The sequence below is a fragment of the Poeciliopsis prolifica genome, unplaced genomic scaffold (genome assembly GCF_027474105.1).
Source record: "Poeciliopsis prolifica strain line A6 unplaced genomic scaffold, Auburn_PproV2 SCAFFOLD014, whole genome shotgun sequence".
NCBI lineage: Eukaryota > Metazoa > Chordata > Actinopteri > Cyprinodontiformes > Poeciliidae > Poeciliopsis > Poeciliopsis prolifica.
The window spans coordinates 1,815,898-1,830,473 of NW_026562389.1; the positions used below are offsets into that span (position 1 = coordinate 1,815,898).

Consider the following 14,576-nt stretch of genomic DNA (forward strand, 5'->3'; position numbering starts at 1 on the left):
AGGCCAATCTGGAGTTCACGTGAAAGACGACACACACGGGAGTCAAACAGCTCACACACAGGCAGAAAAGCCATGCAGCTGCAGGGGAATCCGGTCTCCTCCTGAACACAACCTTTCTCTGATGGTTCTGCTAGCCTTACCCCGCTGTCTCCTCTCCTTGCCGTCACTCCCACTTTGGATCCGACTCTGTCATCCCATCTTGTTTTCTGTTTTTTTTTTTCCCTCTAAGGCTCTCAGTCTCTGTATCTCAGTGTGTCTTTCAACAACAGTAGATGCTATCACTTTGTGCTGGAGGTCATTGCCAGTGCATGTTTGTGTTTTTACCCCCATTATTGTTATCGTCTAATTTGACGTGGCTTGAATAGACAGATCCTTGCTGCCTGTGTGTATGTTCACGCATTGATGTTTCTTGCATGCTTTTTGTATTCAGTGTGCACGCTGACATTTGTAAGACGATCTGCTGCGAAATGCCACGGATCCGACAAAAGTTTTCTGTGCCTTTATTTTGTACATGCCTTTGTGCAAGCCCTTTAAAGTCTGGTAATTATTAGGATCAAATGTCTTTTGCTTGTTACGTTGACATCTACAACTCCTTAAAAGAAACTAGAATGAGGCTGAGTCAGTTTTTTTTATTATTATTTCTTACATTTGATACTTTCCCTAAGAGAGAAAATTTAAGCACAACCCCTGGCTGCTCTCACCTATCCAGAATCCTGACAGAGCAAATGACATTGGGAAATGGAGCCTGGCCTATTTTCAGCCAACGCCACTTTTCATTCTTCTCTTTAAAAACCTAATGTCTGCAGGGAGTGGGCAGTACGATATCAAATTAAAAGTAAGTCTGAAGTTGATATTTATGTTAAGAATGTGGATTTTCTTAAATTCTTTAATTTCACCTCATTATTTAAACATCTTAATTAAATAGGGCATTTGCCCTGCTATGAAGAAGGAAGAGCTGAGCCCAAAAGCACAGCTTTTGATTTATCAATCCCATCTACTTTCTGTCTCTCCTCTATGGTCATCAGATGTATAAAGATGTAAGTACCGTAGCTGAAAAAGCTTCCTCCATGAGGCGCCTAGACTCCGACTTAAAGAGCTCGATCATCCAGAGAGAGATCAGGGAAGAGCCTCACTGCTGTGCGCTGAAAGGATTAAGCCATGGTGGTTTGGGCACCAACATGCATCAGGTTTTTCAGACACATCCAATAACATTAGGCCCTGGGGAAGACCCAGAACTTGCTTAAGAAATTAAAAATGATTTTTGGGATCTCCTAGCATTAGCCAGAATGACACCAAAGTGTCGTTGGGGATGTCTGGGTTTTCCTCCTGGATCCTGAATTTTCCCTGTTGCCTCAAAGTGGTTTTAGTTTTTTAGGATCTTGCAGTATTGCTGGACAAAGCTATAAAAACTTTGTTTGCTAAGATATCAAATTGATGATGGATGATGATGACTCCTAATTTAAATTCCCCTACAGGACACTACAAAGATCCACAAACTAGATATAAGGTCTGGACCTGGAAGTGCATTCTCAACCAGAACAGCTTGGCCCACTTTAAAAAAAGCATAGAGTTAATCTATTCTTATACTTTTGGTGTGGATTAAACAGTCTAACGTTCATAAGCCTGAAAGTGTGGGCCCTGGTGAGGTTTGATGCAAACCAAAAGATGAAAGTGGTGCATGATTCACAAACGTGTGATCAGAAAATGTTTAAATTGTACGCTGTGAAACCAAAGCCAAGTTCTTCTTCTTCAGTCACATGACTGACAATAAGCAGCAACAAGTGAGGAGGGGCACTGCAGCTTTGGTCTGTATAGGGAAAAAAAAAACATTCTAGTCATCCTGGCATCTCATCTGAAGGACTGTATGATTTATCATTTTAGGTAGTGTAGTCCAGTGCATTTGTGAAACCCTAGTGTATTTTAGACAAGAAAAAGGCCCATGTTTAAATACTGCATAATAATTTATCGTTTACCAGACAACAGACTAAACACACTTACAAAAATGTTTCTATAAAGGTAATTATTAACATTTTCATTGGTCCCTGAAATCAAGATTATAATAGAAATATAAATTTTGTTGAAACCATATTGTGTGTAAAAATGTTCTTTCTGGAGCATACAGAGAAACACATGAATCTTGTTTTGTGTATTTTTAAGAACATTTTTAAGTACATAACTAATTTTAATTTCCATTTTATGTTGAGGTCCTGCTACACTAATGTGCTACCAAGGATTTTCTTTGGTGCAACATCTCACTCTAACTTACAAAAATCTGCAACTCCACAAAGTGTTCTTATAATAGTTGTTAATACCTACATAACAGTATTTCAGCTCCCATACACAATTTGAATTTTACGTATCTACTGATCTGATTGTTTCTCGGACATCGTCTTTGTGCAGCCATACAAAACAAGCTTGTTCTCCACCATCCTGTCCGCTCACCTCGGCTTTTGTTTAAACTGACGTCCAGCTGTTTGGATGTGTCACATGATTACAAATGCTACAGATTTTTCTCTCTCGCTCACAAACAGAAGTCTCTTTGTTCCAGTTTAGTTTCAAAGGCCCGTCTCTTTCAAAGGCTTATGGGTAGTGGTGGCATAGGAGGGTAAAAAGGCCACCACAGAAACCTGGGTTCAGTCCTCTGTAGTGGATCCTTACGGTTATAATAAATGATAACAATAACAATGCTGTGCATATTTTCAAAAAATGACCCAAGTACTACAAATGGGAAATTAAAAGATATCGTACAAATGAAACTCAAGTTACCCTTTAGGTGAAAACAGTGGGAAGAATGTCCTTTTTATTTTAGCAGAAGCTCAAATAGCGACTTGAACTAACCTATTAGGAAACTTGGTGGAAAAGCTAGAAAGATTAATTTGAAGCCCGTGCCCTTTTCGTTATGTTCCTCCACTGGGGAAAGCACACACCGGAGGAGGAGGAGGAACGTTAAGAAGCAGGCGTCCACCAGAGACGCTCAGATTTGCAGCGTGCGTCAAAGCACAAAGTGCCATAGATTAATTAAACTTCCTCTGTTTCAGGGGCGTGTGTGTGCGGAGTGGCTATGAGTCAGAACGGTGATGAGTATGAGAGAAAACACGTTAATTGCCCTTGGCTCAGTTCCAAAATGCATGAAGGTAGAATGTTACCTTCCTTCTTTGGGTGCAAAAACTTAAAAATCAATTAAATCCCCCTTACATTGCTAGTGTTGTACTTACTCTAAAGCTGTGTGGTATTTTATTTTTGCGCCTGTGTTTTACTTGCTATGTGCCAATTTGACTCATAATACCATAATACCAACACAACTCTGGCTATATGTTTAACATTGTCCTGCTCAAAGGTAAACATCCATGCCTTTATGAATCTTTTTCTATCTTTCAGAGGTTTTGTTCTAGGATTGTGCTTTTAGCACCATTCATCTTCTGACCAGTTTTGATAAGTTTCCGTGTCTCTGTTGAAGAAAAACTTCCACACCATCTTTCCATTATGTAGTGATGAATCCAACAACAGTGTTTTTTGTTCCTGCATCTTAGCATCTGATTTACTGTTTCTTTTTTCTAAACCTGCAGCTAAACATTGTTCAGATGACCACCAGATGTACACAGGTTAGTCAGAAAAGAGGAATTTGGGAAGGAAAGCACGTGCTAAAGTGTAAAATTTACCCAGCACACAGAACAGTCCTTGTTTCCCCAGAGGCCTCTAATGATTAGCCGTGTATTATTCATGTCCTGCATATTCGTTCCCATCATTTTCAAAACTGGAGATCAGTCCTGACAGCCGGCTTATTATTGTCAGCTTGTGTTTGTTTGGAGAAAAACATTGATATAATTGATCCCAAAAGCAGTGATTACAAGGTCAAAACTTCTGAAGCTTGTTGTCTTTTCTCCCTTTGTTTCTCAGTTTTGGTACTTCTGTTTTGTGCGTTTTGATTAGCCTCTAGACTGATTGCAGCAGTTAAGATTCATAAACACACAATCTTTTGCCTTATTCTGCTATCTGCGGCTGCTGCGCTTGTTGATTGGAGCTGTTGTCAAACCGAACGAGGGCTATTAATGATCAAATTAAAGATAGACAGTCGAAGCCAACGGTCATTGTCGAGGTCATTTGCGCTGCAACAGCAGTACGTGTCATTTAATAAAACTGATGGAACAACATGCAGCTCTGCTGCACAAGTTGAAAGGCCAACATGTGACTCATGGATAACCTTTCAGTATCTCCTGTAGGCCTGTTTGCATTCTGACCATTACGCGAAATTGGTTTACAAATCCTGTATGAGCGACGTGTTTTATGTCCCTTCAGACTGTGTGGATCACAAAGATTGCTGTATCATTGTGATTTGAGGGGGGCTTTCTCCTCCATAGTCATTTATCATGGTTATAGCGTGTTCACATTACAGCTGAATGTCTGAATAAAAATCTCTCATGGATGTTTCTAAAAATGACCCCAAGATATACAATGCTCCTTCTCACAATCCTTGAACTTTTTCTCTAATAAATACAAATTTCAAAATATTTTACTGGGATTTTTAGACCAACAAAAGAACATTATCATTTTGTGGTAGAAGAAAAATGATATCCGTTTTTTTTTTTTTTTTTTGTGGGGTTTTGTGGGTTAACAAATGACATTTTTGCTAATTCTATTATGCAAAATAGCTCAAGTTCAGATTTGATGGAAAGAATCAGTGCAAATCAATTTGCAAAACATCACTTTGTTTTATATTTAGGAACAGGTTTTGACTGGGCCATTCTAAGCCTTGAAGGGGCACTTCTGCCCTCTGCCCCAGTGACACGTTTTTGTTAGATCCTGCTCCATCCATCCTTTCATCACCTCTGTAATCGTTTAAGAAAGCTTCCCCACAGCATCATGCTGAGTAGAGATGGTGAGTTTAAGGCAATATTCCTGATCTGTGCGGTGTGTCCCTTGGTCTTCAGAGTAAAGGGCACACCACAGTATAGCTTTTGTTTTTTAAAATATATTATGAAGATATTTTATTCTTATTTATTGATTTACAATTATGGATTGCATAATTGTAAAATTATGCAATTTTATATTTGCAAAATTCTACATTTGCAAACAAAGTTTGTTGCAAAACTTTGTTTGCAACAAAGTTTTCAGTTTGTTGCAAACTGAAAACTTGCAGCAAAATTATTCATACAAAATTGCTCTGAGATATTTTTCTTGTTTCTTGTTTTTTTTTAACTTATTTAATTATACAGTGTCTGGCAAAGGTTGACTCAAGCCTTTTTACAATAACAAACTAGTGTTTTATATTGGGATTTTAAATGATATGAATAATTTTGTTGCAAGTTTTCAGTTTGCAGTTTTTCAGCACCTGTGTGAGCCAATTTAAAGTGGATATTTACGAAGGTGTCCCATCTGTTTACATACGTGTCCGTCCTCGGGACCTAATACAGCCTCTGCCGTTCCACCTGACAAGTGATCTGGGCCCCATGTGCAGAATTAAGGCAGACAAATATATTTAAAAAGGGCAATAGAGGAGCGTTTAATTGGCCAAGCCAAACACAAGAGTTTGCCCCATTGAAAAGGTGTAATGAAAAGATCTGAACGGAGACAGACAGCAGACGGCGTTGCAGACAGAGCCAACAGAAGAAAGAAAAGAAAGGATCTGAGTGAAAGAAAGAATGAAACCTTAGTACCTGAGGGGCGGGCCGAGTCCTTTGGCTGCCGGTGCCAGAATGTGTTTTTACGAGCCTGCGGTCAGAAAGAAATAAAAGGCAGCCGAGTGCCTGAATGGCACCACACACAGACGCGCACATGCACGAACGATTCAGCGGCCGCTCAGACATTACAGTTTGCTTTTATAATGTCACACTCGGTCAGTGTCTCCAACCACACATATTGATGCGTGGCTCAACAAAAAAGACCTCCCACCCTCTGTAGGTACAGAGGTAGGGGTACGTATTACCAAAACATCTGTCTTCCTTTAAAGCCAAGTCATTTCTAGTCAAATTTTACTCACTATAATGTCACAAGTCACAAATTTAACTCAAGGGACTTTATGAATTTTACGGCCTCCTTTATCCTCTGCAGGGAAAAAAAATTGTAATTATTTCACAGTGAATTGGTTTTCTGGTTGACTTTTAGAAGGGGTTCCTGTCTTTGTTTCTAGCCATCAATTCTTTTGATTCCATTCTTTGTATTAGTCCTAAACTATCAAAAAAGATGTTATATCTTCAGGTATAAAATGGTATATGCTTTAATAATTTTTCCTACAGCCAATGAAAAGTGAGATGAAAAGCAACTTAGATTCTGTAATCACAACAGCAGGAAAAACAAGTGATAAACATGTCAACTGTTTCTCAGTGAATATAGTTTTCCGTGACACACAGTAACACCAGATGTTCATAACAACTCAAGTAAATCCGCACATACAGATTAGTTAATAATTTAGCTGCAATAAAGCAGACTCTCTCAGATAATTAATAAAGTTTAGTAAGTAGGAAAAATTCCTTTGTGGGTAAAAACCACTTCAAATAAAAATTGAAGACTTGGAACATCTTCCATGCACTCTAACCTTCAGTTCTGTCCATAAAGTTTGCAGTTAGTTGTTTGACTGGCGCATAATAGCAGCTATATCTTCTTTATTTGAAACTAAGACTTTTATTGGTGCTACATTTGGATTATTGTCGAGGTGAAGGATTCTCCACGGTTTCATTTTCATATTCCTATCAAGAATGCTTTTTTTATTTATTTATATTTCTTTCACTTAAATGAAATGTGTTAATACCATATTCTAAAAACAAATGCCACACAATGTTTTCACCTCCAAGCCACACTTGTTAGAATGGTGTATTTACGCATTATATGGTGCCATTTCTCCTCCAAACATGGTGTGTGCAATTGCACCCAAAGGGTTCAGTTTGGGATTTAATTTGTTTGTCCTTATGTTCAGCAGCAAATCTTAAATGAGCTTCAGAGTGCTTTTTCTTCAGCTGTGGACTCTCGTGTAGGGAGTGTACATAGAGGCCATTGTGGTTGAGTGCATTAGTTGAATTAACTGTTTGCATGGAAATCCTGCATCTGTCATTTCCAGGTCAAGAACGGGTTCTTGGACGACTCATCAGAATGTCCTCTTGACTTCTCTGTCAGAAATCGTTTGAGGAACACATGTTAATGACTGGTTTATAAAGAAGCTATGCTTTTTGCTCTTTTGGATTATGTCAACTTACTGGGTAGTTTTGATGTTTAGAAACGTCTTTAACCTCTGCGATGAATGCAACAATACGATTCCAGACATTGATAACTTAAAAGATTTTAAATCTTTTTTAGGGACTAATTTATTTGATATTAATTTCCACTTAGAAAGGGACAGGAATCCTTTCCATTCATGCTGTCAATTGACTGCTACCAGTTAAGTTATTTTATGAAACTAACATATGTTTTGTTTTTGCTTTTTTGTATGTTTGGATTAGTTTGTTGCTGACATCTGGGGTGAATTTTATGTCAAGAGCCTCATTATAAATATATTTTAAGCAAAGAAACAATTGGGTTTTTCATTATTCATTGTTTTGTATTTAGTTTGTTGAAGCAAAAACATAAGATGATGACAGTGAAGATTAATTTTTCAGGGTTGAGCATGTCTGTCATATGGCTGGCTGCAGTAATAACAGGAAACATTTGAATTGACTTTCTCAGGTGTTCTGACCTCATTTAGCAAAGGGGATGTAAGTGACAGATTAATATTTTGACTCTGATTTATTTTAAAATTGAAGCCTCCTGATGGAGGACAAGGTTCTGCCCTCCTCAAACAGAAAAAAAAAGTGGCGCTAAGTGTCATTACCACAGAAATACTGAAGAAGTGATGGGTTGCTCGGGAGAAAGTACATCTTAGCACGTTCAACATAGCAGGTGCAAAGAGGTCAGAAGTAACTCTCATTCTGTCTTCTTCTCAGTCTGATTTTTTAGATAGAAATACCATAAATAGAGGTGCTTTGTTTGTGTGAAAAGGCAGGTTAGCTCAGGTTTCCAATCATTGTCTATTACACTAAAAATGCCTCCACTGGGGATGGTTTTGTCCTTATTAAGGCATCGCACCAACTGTTGGTCCTTAGGTGCAGAGTATACCAGAAAAGGTCCCTATGAGGTAATGGACAAACGAGACTGCTTTATTGTATTCATAGCTTAAAGTGGACATCATTTCCCGTCTTTACTATTGCTGTGTGGCATTGAGCTGTCAGTCAACTAACCAGTCTGTATTTATACCTACATCCACACACATGGGTATTTGTGTGACATTGTTCTGTAGAGGTTTAGAGGTCAGTGTGTGTGAGGGGACATTTCAGCAGCATATTTCCCAAAGGTCCTAACAAAGCTCAATTCAATGTACAGATGGTGAAACAGACCTCTGTCAGCAGATTGTGAACACTGGCATTTTGATTGTGTTATAATGGAAGATAATGCCGTCTGGCAAAGTTTGGAATTCGATTCAAGTGTTTTCCATGGTCTGGATAAGTATAGACAAAGAGTAGATGCTGGGAAACATTTAAATTTCCAACTCTCAGCTGTAGGGGTTTCTATGACTATCAACTCTTGCATTTTAAAACAGCCTGAAAACGTAAAACTCTGGAAATTCTGAGAAAAATATGTTTATTGCATGGATTCTAGTCCTAGTATTCCCTGCCAGCAAAAAAAAAACAACTCTCTATATGGCTTTGACTAAGCAAACAGGTGAAAGCCTCACAGTGGAAATATACTGCAGGGATTAACATGTTTACATTCAGACAACCTTTAACCCGCAGCTTTGACCGTAGCTGTCTCTGTGAGGTTTTTTTTTTTCCAGGAAGAAATTACTCTTCTCTTTAGTGTGAGGCATTTTGTAGAAACATTTTGTCTCTACAAAAAATACTGTCAAAAGCTGTAAAACTTATTCAGCTCTTTTTGAAAATTATATCTTGCTCAGTTTCAGAAAAAACATTTGTGCCACATTAGTGCTGGTTTGTGCTGCAGAACCTTCTTTTGTGCCACTTGCATTATAAAGACATGAATAAGAGTTTTTCAGACATCACACAAGTCTGGCAACATTTGTTTATTCATGTGGTATTTTTTTCACCACTGAGTGGAAAAAAAAACATATTTGTCTATTTTTTTTTTCTGTTTGTGAAAATTTGCTACTGTGAGCTGTGATTTTTTTATTTTATAGAGGCATTTTTACAAATTAATGTGGAAGGTTTCTAGATAGTATAAAAATGATTGGTTGGATAGAGTTTATTTAGTTTTTAATAAAAGTGAATCCATAAGATCAAAAAAATAATCTCTGGATTCGTTTCTCTCCCAGCTTGATTTGTATGACACAAACAGAAGCTTAATGACTGTCAAAACATTTCAGAATTCTTCTTGTTCACTGTCCTAAGTTTTTGTCTTTTTAAGGTTGCAAAATGAAAACCACAAATTTTAAGGAGCACAGAGAAAGAAATTCCAGGTGTAGAAAAAGTAGCAGAGAATGTTGCGTGAATAAGTAATCTGCTTTCAGGCACGTGTTTTATTCTCCTGAGGGGTTCTTTAAGGAAACATAATGCTGGCCATCTTGAGGCAGAAGCGTGGGAAACAAATTACTCATATTTGACTGTCGGGTGGAAAAACAGCTCCTGATATTTCCTGTAAATTTTAGCTAATTGTCAGATTGAAGTAACAGAAAAGACCATCCTTCTTTGCCAGTAACAGCAAATCCTGTGTTCCTGTTAAAGTGCAGGACAGTATTTGTGGGTTCCACTGTTAACTGCTGTTGAAGTCATGAACGGGTGTCATTTGATAAGGGGAGACGGTTCCATCCCTGTCTGCCACGAAGTGCACGCTGTGTGTGACAGGATAATAACAATGTGAACTAGTTTCAAATATATCATCATTGACCAGGAATTTGTTTCTGGAGACACTGCTGCAGACATATTGATTACCGCCATAGCAACATAAATACATACAGGCAAAACAGGACCTCACAGTCACAGAGTGCAGAGAGGTTGTGTGAGCGCTCCTGTGAGTGTGGTGTTTTATTGCTGCCAACTGCTCATTTTCAAAGAGTGGGGTAGGTGGGTGGGTGAGGGGGGGTTAAGAGAGATCATGGGTGGGCCCCAATGAGACTCATTGAAGATGGAGACGTCACTTCAGAAAACACTCAGCCTTCACAAAATGGAGGGAGGAGAGAGCAAAAGAGGGGAGTGGATAGAGAGTGAAGGGAATCTGAGATATCATATGTTAGCCATTGTAAATATGTCTCTGCAGTGCAAGTACGGTTTAATTTGACTGTTGGCCAGCTCAAGTCTAAATGTGATTCCCTCAGCTCCAGGAGGTGCAGCGCCTTGCGGAAATATTCCTACCTCTTCAAATTCTTCAGCTTTTGTGCCACCACAACCACAAACATCACTGAAATCTGTTCATATTTGATGTGATGGTTCAACCCAAAGGAGAACATGATTGTGAAATTGAAGGATAAAAATAGATGGTTTCCAAGCTTTTTACCAAACAATTTGTGTACAATTTGTGCAATTCAAACTCGGCATGAATTCAGCTGTTCTGCAAAGGCTTCAGAGGTTTGTTGGGGAAGATTGGAGGTCAACGGTGAGGATGAAGCTCTCGGTTGCTTTAAGTCAAGGTTATCTTTTAAAGCAAAACATCGAGCTTTGAGCACCTCATAGAGCCCTATTTGATCTAGAATCTTACAAAGAAAGAAAACAACTAACAGCATTAATCTTAAGTAGCTGCCTGGACTCTCAGCTCAGGTGGGAGAATCTGTTGACAGAAAAACTACTGGTTTTGCACTTGAAAAACCTGGTCTTTATTGAAGAGCGGGGAGACAAAAGTCACTGTTGGGAGAACAAAACAAATAAGCAAAAAAAAAAAAAAAGAAGCATAAGACGTCTTGTTTTAAATTTTCCACAAGCAAATCAAATCTGGTTGGAGTTAATGGAAAGATGAATGCAGATAGATACGGAGCAACCCTGGTAGAAAACCTGGTTGATGCTGCAGTCTGGGATGGAGGTTTACCTTCCAGCACAACACAACCCTAAACATGCTGCCACATCTACAGTGGTTCATGTTAAAGCACATTCATTTTGCAAAGTATTTACTCTTTCTTCTGATATTTATTTGTACAATTTGTAAAGGCATGTATCACTTTCCTTTTCACACAAAATACCAGTAGAATACGTTGAAGGTTCTGGTTGTAACGTGAATTAAGGTCGTCGTTTATGACATTCATGCATGATTCATTCACTCCAACTTAAGGTAGGATGTGTTGTTTCTCTCTCGCACTCTGCTTCCCCTCAGTCACACACAAACTTCATACTCATTTTCACATTGGTCTCTGAGGCGCCTCCAGCCATTAACTGTGTCCCAGGCTGGGACTGGGGGGAAAGTGTTGGGTGTACCCAGCAGGGAAGGCAGGCAAGGCTGGGCACAGCTGTCCCCAGAGGAGGAAGCCACTTTCTCATATCTCTGCCTACATGGTTTCCCAGAATACTCGTCTCTGAAGATTTTAGTCATCTGAAAAAGAAAAAAGCCTGTTTACTCCAGGACAGCAGGATAAAAGGAGGCAAAAGCCAGAAATTCTTGAAAACATTTGTTCTTTTTTTCCTTTCTGTTTTAAAACCCATACATTATTGCACTATGGGATTGCAACGCTTAAAAAGCATAATTGTGCTAACAAAAATAGACTTTTATAGCACTGTTTATTCCCAAACAGGATTCCTACTTTTGGTTCAAAGCTAACAAAGACGGCATCCCTGCTTTCTTTCATCTCACTTCTCTGTCTTGTTCTCCAATCGTAATATTATCGCTTCGTCTCATTTTCTCTTGTAATATTTCTTTGTAGCTCAATATTCTTTTACATTATCATATTTATTTATTTAGCATCTCTGATTTTATTGCCTCACCTCTTTCGCGGTTTGAGGAGCTCAATTAAATGCCAGTTTTCCACTGATTTTCTCCCACGAAGGCAGTCACAGCACAGAAAAGAAAATGAAGCTTTCAGAAAACAATACCAATGTGCTTGCAAGCAATATCCGGTATTTAAATTATTTTGAAAGCTTGGATAATTTTGCTTGTTTGGTGTTGTTAGTTGCATGAAGAAGGTTACACTTATAATCTTTAATAGTGTGTCAGAGTAAGTTTCATGAGTGAGCCTCTATTGATATTATGAACCGTTTTGTCTCCTCAGCTGACGACGGAGCAGCTGGTGATGCTTTTGGAGCTTCTGCTGGAAGAATCGGAGCTGAGTGTGTCATCGATGCGTGCTCTGCACAAAACCTACAATCTGCAGAATCAAGATGCTGAGGTGAGACACAACGTGCACACGAGCTCAGACAAGTGAGCAAACATAACCAAGTTCTCTGAACTCGGCTACAGGGATTAAACATCTTGTATAAATATCAATTGATACAAGAAAGTTTCAAATTTTCTCTTTGAATTAAGGTTTGGCTAGGTAGCTCCAACACCTGAATATGCTGTGGTTAAAAACAATATGCTATTGCAGCTCGGCCTGTATGCTTAAAGATGATGCCCTGCTGGGAGGTAATGCAGAAGAGAAGCATTCCCACAGCATGATGCTACCACTACTGTGTTTCATGATCAAGGCTTTTAGTTGTAAAATAATAATAATAATCTTATAATAATAATAATAATCTAATAAAAACATCTTGAATTTTCCATCTACATTACAGTATGATCAACTTTTTGTAGGTAATAGTCACTGAAGTGAGTGGTTGTGATGTGGCAAAATGAGCTGAGTGCCTTGATAAGCCAATGTAGGTTATATATATATTTGTACTTTTAAGACAGTATTTGCATTTGTGTATTTTTGACTGTATTGGTATTTGCAATAATCAAGATTATTTTACACTACAGAGTTGCTATAAAGTACAGGAGAACTGGTGTGGAAACACAGCTGTGGCAGAAACCTGTAAACTGTCCATGCTAACCTCTGTCGTTAACACATGGCTCATTTTGAAAAGAAAAACTTGATACATATTTAGGTTTTTACAGCTTCCTATTAATTATACGAGCTGTTGTTGAGGCTGCAGTGCATCTAATGGGACTCAGATGTTTTGTTGTGGAGTCACTTGAGCAGTCATTGAACTTATCCTGATGAGAAAAGGTGCATTAAAATATTAAAATAAAATAAAAAAATTGTCGACGACATAATCACATAAATAAAAATAAATATGTACCTTTTTATTTGTATAATTACTCAGTGGCTGCTTATCGACCTCGTAGTAACAAAACGGAGGCCGCTCTGTGTTTGGCCTCGGATCCAGCTTTCAGGATCAGGACACTTCCTGGCAGATAAAATGCAGATTCTCCTCCACAGTTTCCAGGGGAAAAAAAAGCTCTCACTATTCGCTAAAAATAAGCAGGACCATTATCCAAGTAGTGGTGCAGAAATAACATACTTGCAAAACATTCACACTTACACACACTTCTCTAAGGCAGTGGCGCGGTCCAGGGTTATTTGTCACATTCTCAAGAGGTTAATCAATTTCAACTCTCCTCATAAATGCAGTTATACTTTTTTTTCTGTGTTTGAAACTTATTTTCTTCCACTTCTCACTTTCTTGCACCACATTCTCTTTTGATAAATGCTAATTAATTTGTTTAAAACTCTTAGATTAAAACAGATCTGAGTGCTGTTTCAATCACAGATGGGAGCTTTCTGGAGTTATTGAATATTGGATGATATAAATGGATGTTTTTGATTCTAAAAGGGAACTAATAATACAATCACTTTGTAATGGTGTTTTGTCAGATTGAACAGTATACATGTCACCTCCTCTTATACATATAAAAAAAACATTTTTATATATATATATATATATATATATATATATATATATATATATATATATATATATATATATATATATATATATATATATATATATATATATATATATATATATATATATATATATATATATATATATATATAAATCTTTCATTCAAATGTGATCACAGGCTGCTGTTCCATGTTTCACCATACGTTCTTGTGGTAAACAAATATCTGCACAGTGGTGCGATACTGTAGAGTAAAAGTGATAAAAAAGCTTGTAAAATGCTGTCCTGTAGCATTTTTGTGAATGTGAAAATCTGATCAAAAGTGAGAAGCTGACTGTCATTGCGTGTGCAACCAGGTGTTTGTGTGTGTGTTGGCTGTTAGTGGCCATGAATATTTGTGCTGGTGGACCTGTGTGCATGTGTTTGCATGTAAGAATGCGACTTTGGCCCACTTCCCTTCCCTGGTGTGACTTGAGGTCGAGTGTAAATCTACTTGTGCACTCTTGGTAGGTTGCACATGTGTCAAAGGCAACTCATTCTGTTAAGTTTGCTGACTCCAGGTTGCACTGGAGTTCAAGAATTTGGTTTGTGCTAATTAAAAAAGCTGTCAACTGTTTTAGATCTTTTTTCATAAACGGTGAGAGTTCTTTTGTGAGAGTTCTAATCTACAAGTTGAGATTACAATGTTCCAGCCTTATATTGTGCTATCACAGTGCTTACACTGTGAAACTGAATTAGAATCAGATGAGAATAAGTGGATTGAACTTTACGCAGCACTTTTCTAGTTATACTGACTG

At 38.0% G+C, this 14,576-nt stretch overlaps 1 protein-coding gene across 1 annotated transcript in view; it reads left to right on the forward strand.

Moving 5' to 3' along the window:
- aopep (aminopeptidase O (putative)) overlaps positions 1-14,576 on the forward strand; it is an 87,634-nt gene that overhangs the window by 60,742 nt on the left and 12,316 nt on the right. The window contains exon 15 of the mRNA XM_055039416.1: positions 12,167-12,283. Coding sequence (XP_054895391.1) covers positions 12,167-12,283 — 117 coding nt within the window. The remainder of the gene's footprint in view (positions 1-12,166; positions 12,284-14,576) is intronic.